General features: G+C 55.2%; 6 protein-coding genes across 6 annotated transcripts; all 6 read right to left on the bottom strand.

Moving 5' to 3' along the window:
• Positions 1-216: 216 nt before the first annotated feature.
• P170DRAFT_438034 (Zn(II)2Cys6 transcription factor) lies at positions 217-2,588 on the bottom strand. Its single transcript, XM_024849495.1, has 4 exons — positions 2,373-2,588; positions 1,311-2,323; positions 992-1,261; positions 217-927 (listed from the first exon to the last, which is right to left on the bottom strand). Exons 1-4 carry the CDS (start codon positions 2,573-2,575, stop codon positions 338-340), a joined length of 2,076 nt encoding a protein of 691 aa, XP_024703679.1. The 5' UTR covers positions 2,576-2,588; the 3' UTR covers positions 217-337.
• Positions 2,589-2,798: 210 nt separating this feature from the next.
• P170DRAFT_359495 (glycoside hydrolase family 35 protein) lies at positions 2,799-6,202 on the bottom strand (the record flags this gene model as incomplete). The annotated part of the gene is made up of 9 exons (XM_024844361.1): positions 2,799-4,123; positions 4,171-4,837; positions 4,883-5,017; positions 5,065-5,160; positions 5,206-5,221; positions 5,271-5,537; positions 5,585-5,887; positions 5,936-6,012; positions 6,068-6,202. 9 exons carry the CDS (start codon positions 6,200-6,202, stop codon positions 2,799-2,801), a joined length of 3,021 nt encoding a protein of 1,006 aa, XP_024703678.1.
• Positions 6,203-7,495: 1,293 nt separating this feature from the next.
• On the bottom strand, positions 7,496-10,580 carry P170DRAFT_456912 (tRNA (cytosine-C5-)-methyltransferase). The gene is made up of 4 exons (XM_024851665.1): positions 10,510-10,580; positions 10,264-10,436; positions 8,051-10,180; positions 7,496-7,986 (listed from the first exon to the last, which is right to left on the bottom strand). The coding sequence occupies exons 1-4, from the start codon at positions 10,534-10,536 to the stop codon at positions 7,644-7,646; spliced, it is 2,673 nt and encodes an 890-aa protein (XP_024703677.1). The 5' UTR covers positions 10,537-10,580; the 3' UTR covers positions 7,496-7,643.
• Positions 10,581-10,752: 172 nt separating this feature from the next.
• On the bottom strand, positions 10,753-12,561 carry P170DRAFT_456911 (2-hydroxyhepta-2,4-diene-1,7-dioate isomerase). The gene is made up of 6 exons (XM_024851664.1): positions 12,293-12,561; positions 12,005-12,208; positions 11,824-11,940; positions 11,431-11,758; positions 11,229-11,371; positions 10,753-11,153 (listed from the first exon to the last, which is right to left on the bottom strand). The coding sequence occupies exons 1-6, from the start codon at positions 12,485-12,487 to the stop codon at positions 10,929-10,931; spliced, it is 1,212 nt and encodes a 403-aa protein (XP_024703676.1). The 5' UTR covers positions 12,488-12,561; the 3' UTR covers positions 10,753-10,928.
• A 208-nt stretch (positions 12,562-12,769) lies between these two features.
• Positions 12,770-14,767, bottom strand: P170DRAFT_411179 (WD40 repeat domain-containing protein). The gene is made up of 3 exons (XM_024846878.1): positions 14,525-14,767; positions 14,303-14,471; positions 12,770-14,216 (listed from the first exon to the last, which is right to left on the bottom strand). The coding sequence occupies exons 1-3, from the start codon at positions 14,560-14,562 to the stop codon at positions 13,089-13,091; spliced, it is 1,335 nt and encodes a 444-aa protein (XP_024703675.1). The 5' UTR covers positions 14,563-14,767; the 3' UTR covers positions 12,770-13,088.
• Positions 14,768-15,127: 360 nt separating this feature from the next.
• Positions 15,128-16,225, bottom strand: P170DRAFT_359176 (DUF500 and UBA/TS-N domain protein; the record flags this gene model as incomplete). Its single annotated transcript, XM_024844340.1, has 1 exon — positions 15,128-16,225. The coding sequence occupies one exon, from the start codon at positions 16,223-16,225 to the stop codon at positions 15,128-15,130; it is 1,098 nt and encodes a 365-aa protein (XP_024703674.1).
• Positions 16,226-16,338: the final 113 nt, after the last annotated feature.

The following is a 16,338-nucleotide window of genomic DNA, read 5'->3' as shown; positions in this document are numbered from 1 at the left end:
CCGGCGCCACGGCAGCCCTAACCGGCCCCGAGTCCGGCGCCGGACGACTGCAGAATCCGGACCGGCGCCGATCCCCCGACTTGATACTTCACGTTCTAGATCTCGCGACTGTCCAGCGTCGATAGGGTCGGGCTGGATGGGGTTCCATGCGAAAGTGCCTTAAGGGTCTGGGTTTTGGATTCGTCGAGTGATTTGCGATGGGATCGTGATCGTGCTGGATTGTGTATGGGAGATTCAATTGCTATCTATCGATCGATTGATATATCTAACTATTTACATGCAGCTATTCACACCCGATGCTCTGCCCTACTACTGACTGAACGACTGAAGATAATGACTACATACCCGCCATGGCAGGTAAAAAATCAAACACGTCCGCCTGGCCCTCCTCGAACAACCCAAACGAGTCCGCAATCGGCGTCGACAGCGTCCAGTTGGGCACTTCCATGCTCATGATCGGCGCCCCGGTCCCACTGCTCCCCCCGGCCCCGGCCCCGGCACTCGCGGCCCCATTCGTCGCCGCCTGCCCGTTTCCTGTCCCGGTCCCTGTCCCGCCTGCAGACACGGCGGTATCCTCCGACGCAGCGCCTGACAGGTTGGCGTTGGCGCCGGGATCGTGGGTCTCGAGCATGCTGGGCTCGTATCGCGTGCTGGCGCTGGTCCTGGCGTGGGTCGGGCCCTGGGAATGACCATGGGCAGGAGCGTGTGGTCTGTCGGGCTGTGACGAGGATGGTGGGCCAGCGGTGTGGCAGGATCCGCGGTTGGCAGTCAAAGCGCCGGCGTAGCGCACGAAAATCGACACCGTGCGGTGGATGTCCGGGTAGGGCGGGAGTTTGATGAAGTCGCTGATTTGCTGCACGCGGTGCAGGAGCAGGGTTTGGTCGATGAGGGCGGGACGCCAGCGTGCGATGCGCACGGCGAAGGTAGCTGCCATTGATCGTTAGTCAGATAGGTCGAGTGGGATGAAGGGTGATAGGGTAGAAGTACATACTGACAAAAGCAATGGTTAGGGCCGGGTAGGTCGGCGCCCAGGTCAGTTGGCAGCGGTAGGCGGTCTCGGTGACGAGCAAGGCCAGCTGGTTCATGATCACCTCGACGAGGGATTTCCATAGGCCCTGGACGATGTCGGACTCTGGCTCGGATGCATCGGGGTCGAGTTTCTGGATGCGCGCGATGGTGGCGCAGAGCACGTAGATTTTGGCGTAGTTCAGCATCATTTTGAGACTGCAGCGCTGGAAGGCGCCGGCATGGAAGCCATTATCTTGCTCATTAGCATAAAGGTATCACCGTATGTTCAGATAGACACTCACGATCATGAATCTCATCCCACGACGTCCACCAATTCTGCAACCGCGTCATCACAGCCGGCAACTCCACGCCCGTCAGCTCCGCCGCCGACGAGCTCTCAATGATTTGTCGCGAGCGCGCCCTCAACTGATGCAACTCGATGATACAGACATTACGCATATCACTCGGCAGCGAGAGCGGATACTCCAAGAACCGCCTCAACTTCACCACATCGACCTCGCTCAGGCGCGACTTCCTGCCCGTCCCCGACGCCACATCCAACTCCAGCGTGAAACTAATCAACCACGTCCGCGTCTGCCAGACCAACTTCCGATCCTCCAACGACGCCGCGATATAGCTGCGGGGTGTCTCCGTCTGCGCCAGCAACGTATCCAACGACTTCTCGAGCCCGGAGTCCAGCGCCGTGCGCAGAATCAGCGCCGTCGAAAACCACGTCTTCTCCGAATACGCCGCCAGCAGGATCATGCCCTGCACGGTCTCCAGCTTCGTCGGGCGCTCGAAGAAACTATCCTCGGCCAGACGCTGCGCCTCGTCCTGCAGCACGCGCTGCAGGTGTCCGTCGCCGCGCAGCTCCGGAACCGCCCGACTGGCCAGGTACAGGATGACGGAGAAGCAGAACAGCGAGCGGCTGCGGATGGAGTCGAAGGTGTCGCGAATGGGGTCGAACAGGGGCAGGAAGTTCTTGCTGCCCGTGACGAAGCGCTCGTAGATGCCGCGGGCCTGCTCTTCGGGCAGGATCCCGCGCGCGATCACGTCGCTGGCTGGGTCGCCGGGCCCGGACGAGGGCTCGCCGACGAAGATCTCGTCCGTCGATCCGCCCAGGTTCACGGAGATGGAGTGCATGGCGGACTGCGGCGCGATCATCTCCTGGGGGCTGAACTGCTGGATTTCGAGGCCGTGGCGGCTGTTGCGACGCGAGCGGGACGGCGGCGATTCCAGCAGGGAGCTCTCGCCTGCTTCGGGGGAGAGACGAGAGCTACCGGGCGAGAGAGGATCTCGATCGCGTCCGTATCGTCTATATGGATGATTAGCTGTGCTTCGGGGATTGCATGAAGGAGAAATACCGGTGGTCGTCTCGCTGCGAACGCCCGCGCTGGATGGGATCCACCAGGCAATCGTGGCCGGCGGATTTACAGCGCGAACAGGGGATTTGCTGGCGAGCGTCGCAGCGCATCTTCTGCTTGCGACAGCGACGACATGCTTTAAACAGTCGGGCGGGCGGATGATCGGGACGCAGAAAGATGGGAGTTCGCTCGTGGCGCTCCATCGCGGAATTTAGGGAAATGATGGGGGAAAGTCATCCGATGGCTGCAGGACGGGCAATCGCCACTAATTTAGTCTCGGATCGGAGGATGACCGACTGTACGTCTTGGTTTGGATCATTGGGACTACTGCGTATGGTTGGGATTTAATAGAATTCACAGGAACAGAATTTGGTTGCAGAACCATCCCGACCACTGCCGGATTCATCTACCTGCACTATTTACACTTTAATACGCCCCCTTGCGAGCCTTATACTTCGGCTGATCCGCCGCCTTGATCTCTCCCAGCGCCGTCAACACCGGCGTCGTGTGCGTCAACTCCAAGCTCTCCACCTTCGCTCCGTCCGACTCCAGCGCAAACAATGTCAACGCGACATAGTTGGTTCCCCGGTAGTTCAAAACACCCTCGGGAACCGGGTAACTGGTCTGCGGGCCGACGTTGCTCACATACTTGCCATACTGGTATCCGTTGACGTAGAGCTGCACTCGATATGCCGCCTCGGTGCTGTTGCCGAAGTTGAAGTACAGCGGCACGTCCCAGCCCTTGGGAATGTCAAGGTCGAATTGGGTCGCATAGAAGGCAACTCCGGGCTTCGACAGGCCCTTGAAAGGACTGCCGGATTTCCAGTTCTTGCTGGGCGGCTGCGGCTGGTGGTAGCCTTGACGTTCGGCAAAGAGGCCACCCTCATTCAGCGGTCCTCGGGCCTTGTCGACATAGTCCTCGCCGCCGAGATTGCCGGTCAGCTTCCAGGTGATGGCGCTGGAATCCCGGCCGGAGCGCTTGTAGTTGAGAATTCCGCGCGGGTTCTTCATCTCGTCCGTGCCGACTACCCAGTTCTCGTCGAGACCCATGGTGTCAATCACCACGGTGAACACGTAAGATTTGCCGCGTTTGAGCTTGGGCAGTTCATACGTAGCGTTGGAGTCTTTGTTCTTGTTCAGGCCGGTCCAGGAGCCGATGTTGGTCTCGTCTAGCCAGACAGCGCTCCCAAAGGCCGAGCCGCCCTGGGTGCGAATGAAAAGCTCGCTCTCGTCGCCGTTGGCCTTGAAGTGGCCGCGATAGACCAGGTACCCCGTGTGGAAGCCATAGTCAGACGAATAAAGAGACGTCGGGGTATTCTGAGGAAGGAGAGTGTTTTTGGTCTTCTTGATGTCTGCCTTAGGCCATTTTGAGTCATCGTACGAGGACTTGATCTCGGGCAAAGTATCCAGATACTTCCAGTTCAACTTCTTCAAGTCCGGGAGTTTAATCTCGGGGGCATTGTACTTGATCTGGCTGGACCAAATGCCGTTCTTGCCTACCTTATGGCTGGCCTTTTTGCCGTTGATGACCAGGCTCTTGGCCTTGCTGGGGGCTCCAATCACCTCGATCGGAGTGGTGGCATTGAAGTCGGCAGTAAGGTGAAGGTCGCTGCCCTTCAAGTAGGCCGTCCGGACGAGGTATCCGGCGTTGACGATGATGGACGAGGCAATGTTCTTCTGAGTGCTGTAGCCGGGCGAGGTGCCTTCCGCAGGGAGCTGCGGCACCCAGTAGTTATAGGCGGAGTTTCGGTCTGAACTCGTTAGACTGGTTGGAATCGATGCTGAAAGCTTAACTTACCAAGAAGAATCACCCGAAGGTCTCCAACCTGAATAATGCGACGGGTAGTCGAAACATCCCAACCGATGACAATGGCTTTCTTGATCTGCTTGGACACGATGCCGGACTCGGGTCCTTCAATGACCTTCACACTCGATCGACCGGACACGGCCAACTCGTGGTGCTCGCCAGGCCCACCGTACAAGACCAGGGTCTTGGTGTTACCGAATTTCTTCCAGGTAAACACTTCTGCGGTAGAGTAGAGAATGTTGGTGTCGGACACATTGTAGTCCACAACGTGGACCTTGGAGTCACGCCCACTGAGAGTGAGAGATCCCTTCAGCTGAGGGATTGTCAGTTTGCCAGCACTGGTAGGAACCTCCAATTTATACGACACGGAGTTTTGGCTGCTGTAATCCTTGTGTCTAACCACAAAGTACGAGCCAGTTCCCCGGCCAATCAAAGGAGTTACGGAGAGGTCGGACGAATCTGTGTACACGCCCGTAGTGAGGTTCCCAGGAGTGGCCAGCAAGTAAGATGGGGAAGACTTGACAAAGTTTCCGATGAGCTTGAGCTCGCTGTACTTCTCCCGAGTGATGTTGCGGGTCTCTGTCAGCGGCGACCCATAGTCATAGGATGTGTAGCCACCGGGGTGTCCGAGGTTTCCCCAGTTGGTTCCACCGAATGTCTGAAGAGGTTAGTATTTTCCACAGCTCAGGGTTTACGGCCATACCATATACAGGTTCAGGATAGCCGTTCCGAAAGCAAGGTCGTTCTTATAAAAGACTCTTTCGAACTCATGATTCACGAGACTAGCACATTTTTCGAAGCCTGGTCCTCCCCATGGATCGAAAGCACCAGCTTGGAACTATACAAGTCAGACATTAATATCGCGTGTGACCTCACTTTACTTACCTCGAGAAGAGAGTAGGGCGTTGAAGGGCTCTGTTCGAGATGCTTCTGACGGAAGTCGGTAGGCAAGTTACCTTCGGGCCACACCGTTGGGTTGGCCTGTTCTGGTTAGATATTTCTCAAAATACAAGCAGATAGACATACACAATCAAATCCAAGCCTAGAGCAATTAGTCAACAAGTCCATTTCAATGGGAGATGCGTACTCACGGGTAGCTGTCATGGCCATAAATATCCGCCTCACCAACGCCAGTGCCCGGGGCGTTGTGCCCGCCAGAATACGCGTCGTTGCTGATCATAGGAACGACGATTCCGGCATCGCGGGCCTGGTCAATCACGTACTGGAAGTACTCTCCATCGGGGAATTTCTGGCCGCAGCAGGCGCCACTGTATTCGTTTTCAGGCTGGTAGAGGATGACCGGTCCACCGTTGGTAATCTGAGCTTTCGCCACGGTAGCAGCCACATTGGCAATGTAACTGGCAGACATTAGCAGTTATCAAACATTCATTCGGACGTGCCATACTTATCGGTAGCCTCCAGGTAAGCCTTATCCGCCGACCGAAGAGTGCCATTGACCCGCTGCAACCATCCTGGAAAGCCACCACCCGAGGCCTCGGCATTGATGTACGGACCAGGACGAGCAATGAGGTAAATACCTGCCTCCTTCGCAGCATCGAAGAACGGCTCCAGTGCCAGAACTCCATCGGCTCTGTAATCGCCGTGCTTTCCTTCCAACAGGGCCCAGTCGATGTAGATCGAAACTGTGTTGAACCCGGCCGCTTTGATTTTCTGCAGGATGTCGATCCACAGGGAGGGAACGGGAAGTCTTGGGGGGTCAGCAGCAGCATATAAAAAGACAAGCCACGTTATCTACCTGAAGGGGTGGACTTCGCCACTGAAAATCATAATCCGCTCGCCATTGACGAAGAGGGATTTATCATCCCAGGTAACCTAAAGCAATCAGCCTCCACTTGTCTCAAAGCAACACGTCGGTCAATCAGCGTACAATCTTCTGCAGCAAGTCCCGCTTTACAGGGTCCGGATGCTCTGTGATCGTGTAGCCACTGAGCTTGTGTTTAATCGAAGCCCCTGCTGCCTGCGCTGCCAGCAAGGCCAGGGCCCCGACAGACAGGAATTTCATGGTGAGTGATCCGCTCGACACGAATTGAACCGGGGGAAGCTGTCCGAGTCTGAATCGCCAGTATGCAGAATGTCGGCAGCTGTTCTCTATTTATTCCCTCCCTTCTCAGGGCCCCCGCATTATTGACCGACTAAACCGACATGGATCGATTGAGTTCCCGGCCAAGCCACGAGGAGCCCAAATCATCGACAAAAGCACGCAGCGGGGAACGGAGAATGAAGTGGGACCGCACCAGGCCATACTCCGAACTATCGTAGGCCAGGGTCTAGCCAACGCTGCATATTCTCGTGCTAAACAATGCCGAGATGGAGAATGTAGGCGGAAAAGCGGCCGAAAATCCTCCACACGGAGGCATCCCGATGCGGACTAGCGCCGACGATCACGGGGACAATTTCTCCGCAGTCGCTTTCAGGCATCCTCAGGCCATCTGTTCTCTCTCCCTTGCGCTCCTCCACGTTCAGCTGGATCGTCAGCCTCTTGATCTCCCGATATGCAAGGCACGGCGGTGTCGAGCCGTAGACGGGGTATACCAGACGATCTTTCCAGGGTGGGATCTATAAAGAGTGCCTGTGCTGCCCGCCTTGACCCCAGGCCTGACATGTCAGACACAAATCTCACCACCGTGCAGTGACGCCACCACCGAGTACTTTGATTCCATCCCACTTGGCACAGTATCCATAAAAAAGTCCCAAGCTTTCCGGATGGCCTTGTCCGTGCGGGGCTCCTGAGACCCGGGCAAACCTTGGTGTCGCTTTCGCGCTAACCAACCCACTATGATATAATGCTGAGGAAAGGGCTGTTCGTATACCCGAGTAGATGATTCGGTTGGAGTGGATGGATTCGTTGTCAGCGAATGCAGTAATAGTCAGCCCACGGCAGACAGTACTTGTAAACACAGTCTAGACGACCCTCGCTTGGAAGTTGGGACCAAATCATGCAACTCTCCCCTCTCGATATATTGCATCTGGCGGAAATGAGGGGCTAATTACACCATGCAGGAAATATATTAGACACCTCTGGTGATTTAGCCGATATACTGAGACATCCTGTGTTTTGTGCCGTGTTGCCGATATTTATCCGGGTCTAAGGACCTTGCATAGTCGGGTAGTTTCAAGGGGAAAGATGTTATGGATGATGCAACACATAGGTCATTCAACTGCCGAATTCTGGGTTGTATTGCTGTATTGTTGATCTCCTGTCTTATGGCAGAAGTCCTTGTCAATTCTGAGCAGCCAAGAGATAATAGGGACAGTACAAGTGTCTACGCGAACAATCCCATGAAAAGAATTCCATACGGATATGCATTGCCAAAAACCAGTAAGTAAGCAAACACCGCCAAGGTCTAAATGGCAGACTCTTTTATATTACATTTTAAACGTTTGCGACATGTAATTGGACAAACGAAAATGTGACTGGGTATACCATCCTGATGTCCCCCACATTATACAGTCGTATTGAACCGGTCCTCCTCATCTCCGGCCTTGGTGTACGTCTCCCGCACTTCCGCCTGCTCTTGCTCATCCTGCCCCAATGCAACGTTCTCCTGCTGGATCGCCGCCTCCTCGGCCTCGGCGGGCGCGGTGGCGGGGGTCTCCTGCTCGCTGGCAGTCACCGCCGCCGGCGTCTCCGGCGTGGCTTTCTGGGCGGTGGCCCGCTTCTGGGTGATGTTAATCAGCGGCGGGTCTTCGTTGAAAAGACGGAGGAGCATGGCGCGACGGTCTTCTTTGGGAAGCATCAGGTTGACGGAGTGCAGGGAGCGCCACAGGGGAAGAACCATTCGCTCACTAAATAAGATTAGTAAATGCCATTGGGTAATGGGGAGGGGAAGAGGATAGAGGGGAAACATACGTCCAAACGTCTTCGCTTCCATCGGGCTCAATGTACAGAATGGAGCAACCCATGCTAATGTCGCGCACGCGCTCACCGATCTCTCCGAGATCCTTCCATCCGTTGTCGTCCACCTTGGGGAACATCTCCACGAGAAGCTTCCGCATGGTGGTCTTCTGGTGGAGGGTGACGGCTCTGTCGGGACCCAGCGTGGGCTCGAGGATCCGCAGACCGTCGGTCTGAATACGCCAGCGGCAGACTTCCTGGCGCTGGGCGTCCTGCTTGACGAACATCTTGACACCGCAATGCGTGATCTTCATGCCGTGACCTTCGTTGGCCGTGAGGATGTCCCGAGCCAACCCACTGGTGTAGTAGATGGTTCTGGATGGGAATGCCTGGGCATTGCGCACCATGAAACGATCCCGTGGGAATCGTTCCGAGACCTGGTAGAACTTGAAGATAGACTCAACCTCCTCATGTGCGGGATCCAGGTACTTGTAGGGCTCCTCAATGGGCTGGCCTGGCTTGCGCTTCTGGGGAGGCTGGGCCTTGGGCTCGCTCTTTGCCGGGTCGGCGGTCTCTTGAGGGGCGGGCGTGGAATTGGCCTCCGACATCTCAACGTTGTCGGAATCGGTGGCCGGGGCGGGTCGGTGGACAGGGCGATCACCCAAAACGATTTCAGTGCCGTCCTCGAGCTTGGTCCTCTTGCTGGGAAGCTCATCTTCCAAGCTGTCTGCGTCTCTCTTCGCCGGCGAGATCTGGCTCGTGGCGGAGTACGGGGGCTGGTGAGTCGACTCGGCAACTGTCGCATTCTTGCTGGCCTCTTCGGCGGCGGCCTGGTCGGGAGTAACCAGATCATCCAAAGCCTCGATCTTCTCGAGCGGCTGCCCGTCGGCGTTCTTCTGCTTCTGATCAAGCTCTTCCGTAAGGGCGGCAATGGTGCCCTTGGGAATGACCTTGGTGGAATCCTCAGGCTTGGCCTTGATTTCAGAGGTCTTCTCCAGCACAGTGATGAAGAAGCCACCGGTGTCCTGCAGATGAGGGTAGATGCGGATGCAACGGTCGAGGGGCAGATCGGCATTCTCGCCACTGGGCGGGAACATGCCTTCAGCGATTCTACCCAGGCCAGAGATGCCCTCCTGCTCTCTCTTCTCCTCGATCTCCTTCCAGTTGTTCCAGATACGGCCCTCGCGATCCATCACGGTCCAGGATTTCATGCCAGGAACCCGCTTCAGACCGGGCAGCTCGTTGCTGCAGTCGATGATCTTGACGTTGGCCGAGCCACCGCACCGGTCGATGGCGCTAGAAATCACAGCCTCGTTCTCGATTGGGTTCATACTGCACGTAGAGTAGACAACCCGTCCGCCAACCTTCAGCATCTGCAGCGCACGCACAAGGATGCGGACCTGCGTAGCATGCAGACCGATCGCGTTGTTCGGGGTCCAGTCCCTCCAGACGCCAATGTTCTTTCTGGCAGTTCCGTCACCAGTGCAAGGAACATCGGCAAGGATGCGGTCGAACTTCAAGTATCTGTTCTGGGAAGTCTTTCCCTCGGCGGCGGGAAGGGGAGGCAGCTTGATCGAGGGGTACATGGTGGCGTCGTGGTTCGTGACAATCAAGTTGGGAGAGCTGAGTCGCTTCATCTGGTGGATAAGCATGTGGGCGCGCTTGTAGTCGGCGTCGTTGGCAATCAGCAGACCAGTGCTTCTGCCATCGTCGTTCAGACCCTCGGGGCCCAGAGGCTCGGCACCCGCATTGCCCTCCTTCACCTGCTTGGAAACATCCTGCATGGCCTCCTCTTCGCCGGCGTGCAGAAGCTCCATGAGCTGCGCGGACTTACTGCCGGGGGCGGCGCACATATCCAGCACGGTCATGCCAGGTCGGACATCGATCAAGAGGGGAGGAATCATGCTGACGACCTCCTGACGGCTGATGTTACCCACATCGGTCTCGGCGACGAGGAACTTCTGGAACGAGGCGAAAGGCGCGAAACGGCGAACGACGTGCTTGGGAGTGGTCATCCACCAGGCAAGCTGGTCAGGATACCAGGGCACGGGGCGAGGGGGCTCGACGGGGTTGCCCTCGTACGTGATGGAGGTGATCTCGGGGATGAAGTGGTTCTGGAGCTTCTTCTGGACGGCGAGAGCGTGGCTTCGGGGACATAAATATTAGCACGAGGGAATCTCAACGACGGCGCATAGCAACCAGCCGCTGCAAGGCGCAGATTCACATACCCTCGCGATCCGGTGAACCGGAAGCTGTTAGGCAGATCTCTGCGCATCGCCTCCCAGAACGCCTCCTTATCCTCCTCGGGGATAAATCCTTGCGCGTTGTAGTAGTTCTCCAATTTGGCATTGGTCCTAGGGACATCTTGCCAGTTTTGGCGCACGCCGCTGGCCGGGCCGCCCTGCGACAGAGTTAGATGAATTGAACCGTGGATAAGGATTGATCGTGGGAAAAAGAATATTATATGATCTCACCTTCTTACCGCGCTTGCCTTTGCCCATTGTGATAAGAGTCGCAGGGGAAAAGAACCGAGCTGCAATGATTTTCTCCGCAACGGAACATTTTCATATCGCGATCGACGATTTTCGGAAAACATCCCACACCGGATCATCGGTCGGCCCGGTGATTAGGTAATGCTTATCTTATCTATGCCTATCTAAGTCCCTCTTCGTCTCTCCAGTCTCCATCTACATTTTTATTTCAGTCTTCGATTTATCCTTTGAAAAATGACCGAAATGACGGGTTTGCTTGAGTATTTTTTGTAGTTGGGCATCTGCCATCAAAAAGTTGAACAGCAATCTCTTCAACGAATACTTTTCAGAACATTCCAATAAACTAGTACTTGGTTTATATATCATGCCACTAGTACCAAACACCCGCTGCTGCGACTATGTTATACTTCTCTCAAATCCAAAGCCGGAAGAACCACAGCACGACATTCCCCGAATCCAAACCACTTGCCACTATGAGGACTACGACACCAGCCTTCGAAAACAACCTCATCGCCGTCTTCCAAGAAGACAATGCCATCACTCTTCAAGGCACTCAGCATGTTCCTGGGAATAGCCCTCTCAAGTAAACATGCAAGACCAATTTTCTCTCCGGTCGGACCCACGCGCTACATTCGCATGCTAGTCAGCCAACGATCTTGAAGAGAGAGAGAGAGAGGGAAAGAAAACGGGAAAGAACGTACACTACTCGACAGCGTCCCCGTTCCGAGAATATCACCCGTGCATAGACCCTCCCCGGCACTAGCCAGGTGAGTTAACTGTTGATACGGAGTCCAGTATAGCTCGTTGAGATTGGTCGTCGTGACGTGGTAGGTTTTCCCGTTCCCTTCTCCAAGGTCAGTCCACACATCATTCCAGTCACGAAGCAGAAGGGATCAATAATACTCAATATCTTCGCCGACAACTCCACCGCAATCGCCTCCCGCTCACTCACCCCCCTCCAAGCAAGATGTCCTAATGGCCGGGGATCCTGCACCACCACCCTCTCACACTCCACCGGCTCCAGGGCCTCCATCGTCACGATCCACGGCGAAACCGTCGTCCCAAACCCCTTGCTATGAAACGGACCGAGCGGGTTCATTTCAAACGCCTGAATATCTCTCGCCGACCAGTCATTCAAGAGCACCAATCCGAAAATATGATCCCGGGCTTGGCGCATGTCCAGGATCTGGCCCGCCGGGAGAGGCTTGGATACGTAGACGCCCATTTCCAGCTCGAAGTCGAGCCGTTGGCTGGGGCCCAGGTTGCGTGTGGTTCGCGCCCAGGCGGTGCAAGGACGCCCCAGGGTCGACGGATCGGGTCGCCGGATATTCTGAGGCTGGAGGTTCGTCCGTTGTAGCATGAGGGAATGCAGTACCAGTTTGGGTTGACTTCGAGGCCGATGACTTCGGAGCACTAGGGAGAGTTAGGCGAGCTTGGTTGGGGGGTGGTTTGGAAGAAATGAAATGGGGTTGCGTACATTTCGGGCGTGTTCCAGTGAGCAATAGAAGTCCGTGTAGTTGGCTGTGTTCATGGGCAAATGGTTTGTGACTTGACTGAGCAGGATAAAGGACTTCTGCTGTTCCTCTCTGCTGATGTCCGCGGAGGCCAGATAGTCGACCAGTTTCTTTCGGACTTCAGCATGGATGGGCCTCGGTAGGGATGCGAAGGTGTTTAAATTCGGCTGCAGGTGGAGAATCATAAGAGGTTAGATGACCGTTGTCTGTTAAAAACAATGAAGCGAGAAATGATAATATGGGAAACTCACCTGCGAGAAAACACCCGTGCCAAACCCCGGAATAGAGGCAAAAAGCCCATCCTTTTCCAAACAACTGAGATCGACGGCATGATCTTCGAATGCGGTGGCACATCTGGGGGCGGGGTTGTCGCGCGTGGAAATGACACCAAACGGGATATTGTCGATGCCGAAGGGCGTAGAAGACGGAGGACTAGAAGAATCCATTATGTGAATTGTGCTAGCAATTTTCTGACAAGATCTGGCATTTCAGGCGTCAGGAATGGTAAAACCAACGAGGGGAAACGGCGGTCCAGCCTACTTATGTATGTTGGATTGAGTTACACATTGTCTGGATCTGGGCAGACGTGCAGGACCGTGGTTCCGTCACTTATGCCCCTGCTGTCTGAGCGAGATATCCCCGCATCAACACGAGCATGCATTAGAGACTTGCGATCTACTGCACCAGCGCTTAAAAGTGTGGTCAAACATTGGATAAATCCGGTTTCTAAGGACGTAAGACGCCTACACGTTGAATTAACACTGCATTATTGCATTATTCTATATCGTAGCCACATATCGATCGCTGCGCAGGTTGGCTGGGAAGAAGAGCCCAAGGGTACTCCAGTGTTGTCGTTGCCCTTGTGCGTTCTGTTTCGCGCGGCCATACAAACCTGAACCCAATCACCAGGACTCAATTGGTGGGTAAGGGGGATTGGCCTCTCAGATCGGAGAATTCGTAGTACCGCGCTGTAGAGGTGTCTTATCGCAAACGTTTCGAGAAAGCCCCATGCGCGATGGAAGTAAGTGTCCTCTCTAGTGTCCCCTGTCAACCCGCAAATATCTTCAGCTTTTGATCCCAGCCCCCTGTCGCGACAACGCAGCGGATGTCGACTTTTTGTTCCTCACCCTCTGCCGACCCGCCTTCTGCGCCGGTCACCTTCTTCGAGACCCCCGGAGCCCATCGCAGACAGGTCACGAACCCGTCGTGGGCATTGATCGTTTTGACACACCTCCCCTGTTGGCTCAGGTCCCAGCATTTCAAGTTCTTGTCATCTGATACCGAAAGGAGGAATTTTCCGGCCGGGTGGAAAACGAGACCCTGGACCCAACTGTCATGGCCGACTAACGTTGCCAGACATGTCCCACGAGCATCCCAGAGCTTGATCGTGTTGTCGCGCGATCCCGTTGCCAAAAAGTCCGCGCCGCCCGGGGAAGCGCGCTTTGGCAAACCGGCGAGGGGAGCAAGGTACTGGTACGAGGTCGGCGGGGCAAGAGCACAGCATTCGTTGAAGTTCTCGTGGCCAACATAGGTCCGCTTGAGTTCTGGATTCGAGATGGTAGAAATATCCCACAGGCGAGCGGTCATATCATGTCCCGAAGAGAGGAGGAATTTCCCATCAAGCGAAATCGAGATGTCCCGCACCCAGCCACTGTGACCGTTTATCGTCTTGACGCAGTATCCTGTCGTGACGTCCCAGACTCTGATGTCTGTGTCTCTGCTTGCGCTGATAAGCAAGTTCCCCCCTGGCATGAACCGGACCGCGCTGACAATATGGTCGTGGCCCTGCAGTGTGCGGATGTTTTTGTAATCGTCCGTCGGCTTCCATAACTTGATCGACAGGTCGGAGCTGCAGGAGGCGAGGAGGACATCATTGGGCGGACCACCATAGTCAATGTCCCGGACTGCTCTTGTATGGCCTTTGAGTGTTCGCTCAAGTTCCCCCAGTTCCCAGTCCCATATTTTGACCATGCAATCGTCGGAGCCGGAGGCAATTGAGGTGAACGTCGGGTGGAACGCGATGCAATTGATCTTATCCCGATGCGACTCTAGGGAATAGCGAGTGGTGCTGGGAAGCCATGAGGCCGGATCTTGGTTGCGTTTTAAACGAGAGGCCGGCGTGGTGTTTTCAAGTTCGGATTGCAGTTCGGTATTTCTTCCTTCCAGTTCTGTGATCTGTCGCGAAACGCTGATTAGATCGCGGTCGCGGCATGTGGCAAGGAGAGCTGTGGAGGGGCAGGGGGGCTGGTATGCAGATCTACCTTCTTCTGTAGGCGCACGATGCTCGTCCATTTTTTCTCCAGCATTCCTTCGTATTTCTTCGCCGTGGTTGCGCCGAAAACATCTTCCCCGAAATTCACCTCCTTTCTCAGTGCGGCTGCGGTGTCGGGGAGGTTGTTCGCTATGAGGTACGCTATCATCGCCTTGTGACTACCGGAAACCTTAGCTTCGCCGGACGGTCGCCTCGTCTGGAATATACTCACAGCTCATCGGCTTGTCGGTCGGTTAACAAGCGAGTCATGGTGATGTAGGATCGCGGAGGGATCCCCTGGCGATGGATTCCCGGTAGCACAATGCCGCAACCCTAGAGGGTACGACGAGGGTGGTATACTGAGAGAAAAGAGGCCGTGACGAAGAGGACTCGATCGCAAGTAAAAGTGTCCAGCTAATATTGGTCGTTGCAGCAACATCTCCAAGAGACGCGTTCTCCAGCGCCCCGCGTCATCCCGAAACGATGTTGTCCTGCTGCGCCCGCGAGGAAACCCACGATTGGCTATCACGGGACTGCGGTTGATCCGCTCCGGTGCCCACCCGCGGCCGTTGATGCCTGAATTGCGATCGGGCATCTTTTTCTGAAGCATAGCCAGTCAGTCTGAATGCCTTGGCAGTTCCAAGTCAACAATATCATTCTGAACAAAGTAGAAAAATTAAAAGAGCATCTCTACCAGCTAAGGATATCAATCTATAAAAGCGAACACTCGGTGCTCCGAGTAAAGACCGCGGCAGAGTATGATAACAATAGCATACAAATCAACATCAGGAAGACGCCTGCGTTTCCCTTCACCATGTTAATTACCGTGCTAATCCTAGCAGTATCTAGGCGGGGGTCCTTGTCTTGCCCCGCTGGCATAATATTCGTTCGCTAGCCCGCCACTGTGTGGCGCCGGTGGCCCTGTTGAGAATCCCGTTGGTGGCCCTGCCGGAAGCTCTGCTGGTAGTCCTGCCCCCTGGTGATGTGCAAGATCCTCTGGTGCATAGTCACTAGGAGTTGGCCCGGTAGGAACCTGCATACCAGCAGGCATTTGGTCGAAAGGCTTGTCGCCCTGCGCCGAATGGATCGTATGCATCAACATTCTCACCGAGGGATGGTCAGACCAGACCTTGCCCCTCAGGATATCTTGCACAGGGATCTTGCGACCATAGAATTGCTCATTCTCGTCCATCCGCTCGATAACAACGGTTCCATCCACCTGGACACCGGCGTAAAACCCTCGGCTCTTGACGTATGACCAAATGGGAGCCCGACGCGTGTGCACCTCCGATTCCAACACTCCTCCTATCCCGACAGGACCAGCCACAACGCTGACTTCACTGCCCAAGGTGACGCGGACCTTTGTGAACGCTTCCAGCGCCTCGTATGTATTGAGGACCATGACACAGTCGTAGATATCTGCACCAACAAGGAACCCCAGTCCGGCTGTATGCAGCAAAATACCAGAGGGAGCGCTCCATTCGCCAGTTTCCGGGATCCTGGCCAGCAGGATTCCGCTACCCCCAGCACCGCTGAACCATAGCCCTGTTCTCATTGCGGTAAATATCACCAGCCCCTTGGCCTGTCGAATAACCTCGGATGGGATCTTCTGCAGCACCTTCGGTTTTCCACGCGGCCTGTCGATTTGACTTTTGGATGCGTTTTTCCCGTTGGCTGGTGGGGTCGTGGGCTCTGTAGACTCTTCGACGTAGACTCCGTCTTTGCAGAAGCTACGCAGAATGCGAGCAACCTTCTCGCTTTCTTTGTCTATCGTCATTGGCCAGAAGGCTTCGGAGCCGAGTTTGTTGGTGAGGCGGTTGACAGGCGCGCCGAGCTTGTCTAGGGCGCCCCAGGCTTTGTCGAAGTTCTTTTTGCCGATGTTTTTGGTTTTGGACCACATCGTGCCTTGGGAGTTTGCCGGTTGTTGAGACATTGTTGGCAGTTCGGAATTTTCCACTAGGTATTGAGGTTTACAAAACAATAAGGTTGAAAGTTCTGTATGAATCCGAATGGAGAGAAGCGCAAATTCTTGAAATAAAACGTAAA

This window comes from Aspergillus steynii (assembly GCF_002849105.1).
Source record: "Aspergillus steynii IBT 23096 chromosome Unknown P170scaffold_5, whole genome shotgun sequence".
Taxonomy (NCBI): domain Eukaryota; kingdom Fungi; phylum Ascomycota; class Eurotiomycetes; order Eurotiales; family Aspergillaceae; genus Aspergillus; species Aspergillus steynii.
Note: the sequence above shows the minus strand (reverse complement) of the source record. Positions and strands in the feature narration are given on the sequence as shown.

Bases quoted from the DNA above. Each gene is read 5' to 3' on its own strand.
- P170DRAFT_438034 (XM_024849495.1), bottom strand. From the start codon at position 2,575: ATGGAGCGCCACGAGCGAACTCCCATCTTTCTGCGTCCCGATCATCCG. The intron at 2,324-2,372 runs GTATTTCTCCTT...TCATCCATATAG, and splicing joins TCGCAGCGAGACGACCACCG to ACGATACGGACGCGATCGAG. The intron at 1,262-1,310 runs GTGAGTGTCTAT...CTAATGAGCAAG, and splicing joins GTGGGATGAGATTCATGATC to ATAATGGCTTCCATGCCGGC.
- P170DRAFT_456912 (XM_024851665.1), bottom strand. From the start codon at position 10,536: ATGGGCAAAGGCAAGCGCGGTAAGAAG. The intron at 10,437-10,509 runs GTGAGATCATAT...ACTCTGTCGCAG, and splicing joins AAGGCAAGCGCGGTAAGAAG to GGCGGCCCGGCCAGCGGCGT. The intron at 7,987-8,050 runs GTATGTTTCCCC...AATCTTATTTAG, and splicing joins GGAAGCGAAGACGTTTGGAC to TGAGCGAATGGTTCTTCCCC.
- P170DRAFT_456911 (XM_024851664.1), bottom strand. From the start codon at position 12,487: ATGGATTCTTCTAGTCCTCCGTCTTCTACGCCCTTCGGCATCGACAAT. The intron at 11,941-12,004 runs GTACGCAACCCC...AACTCTCCCTAG, and splicing joins CACTGGAACACGCCCGAAAT to TGCTCCGAAGTCATCGGCCT. The intron at 11,154-11,228 runs GTACGTTCTTTC...ATGCGAATGTAG, and splicing joins CGGGGACGCTGTCGAGTAGT to CGCGTGGGTCCGACCGGAGA.
- P170DRAFT_411179 (XM_024846878.1), bottom strand. From the start codon at position 14,562: ATGACTCGCTTGTTAACCGACCGACAAGCCGATGAGCT. The intron at 14,472-14,524 runs GTGAGTATATTC...GGTTTCCGGTAG, and splicing joins GACCGACAAGCCGATGAGCT to TCACAAGGCGATGATAGCGT. The intron at 14,217-14,302 runs GTAGATCTGCAT...GTTTCGCGACAG, and splicing joins TCGTGCGCCTACAGAAGAAG to ATCACAGAACTGGAAGGAAG.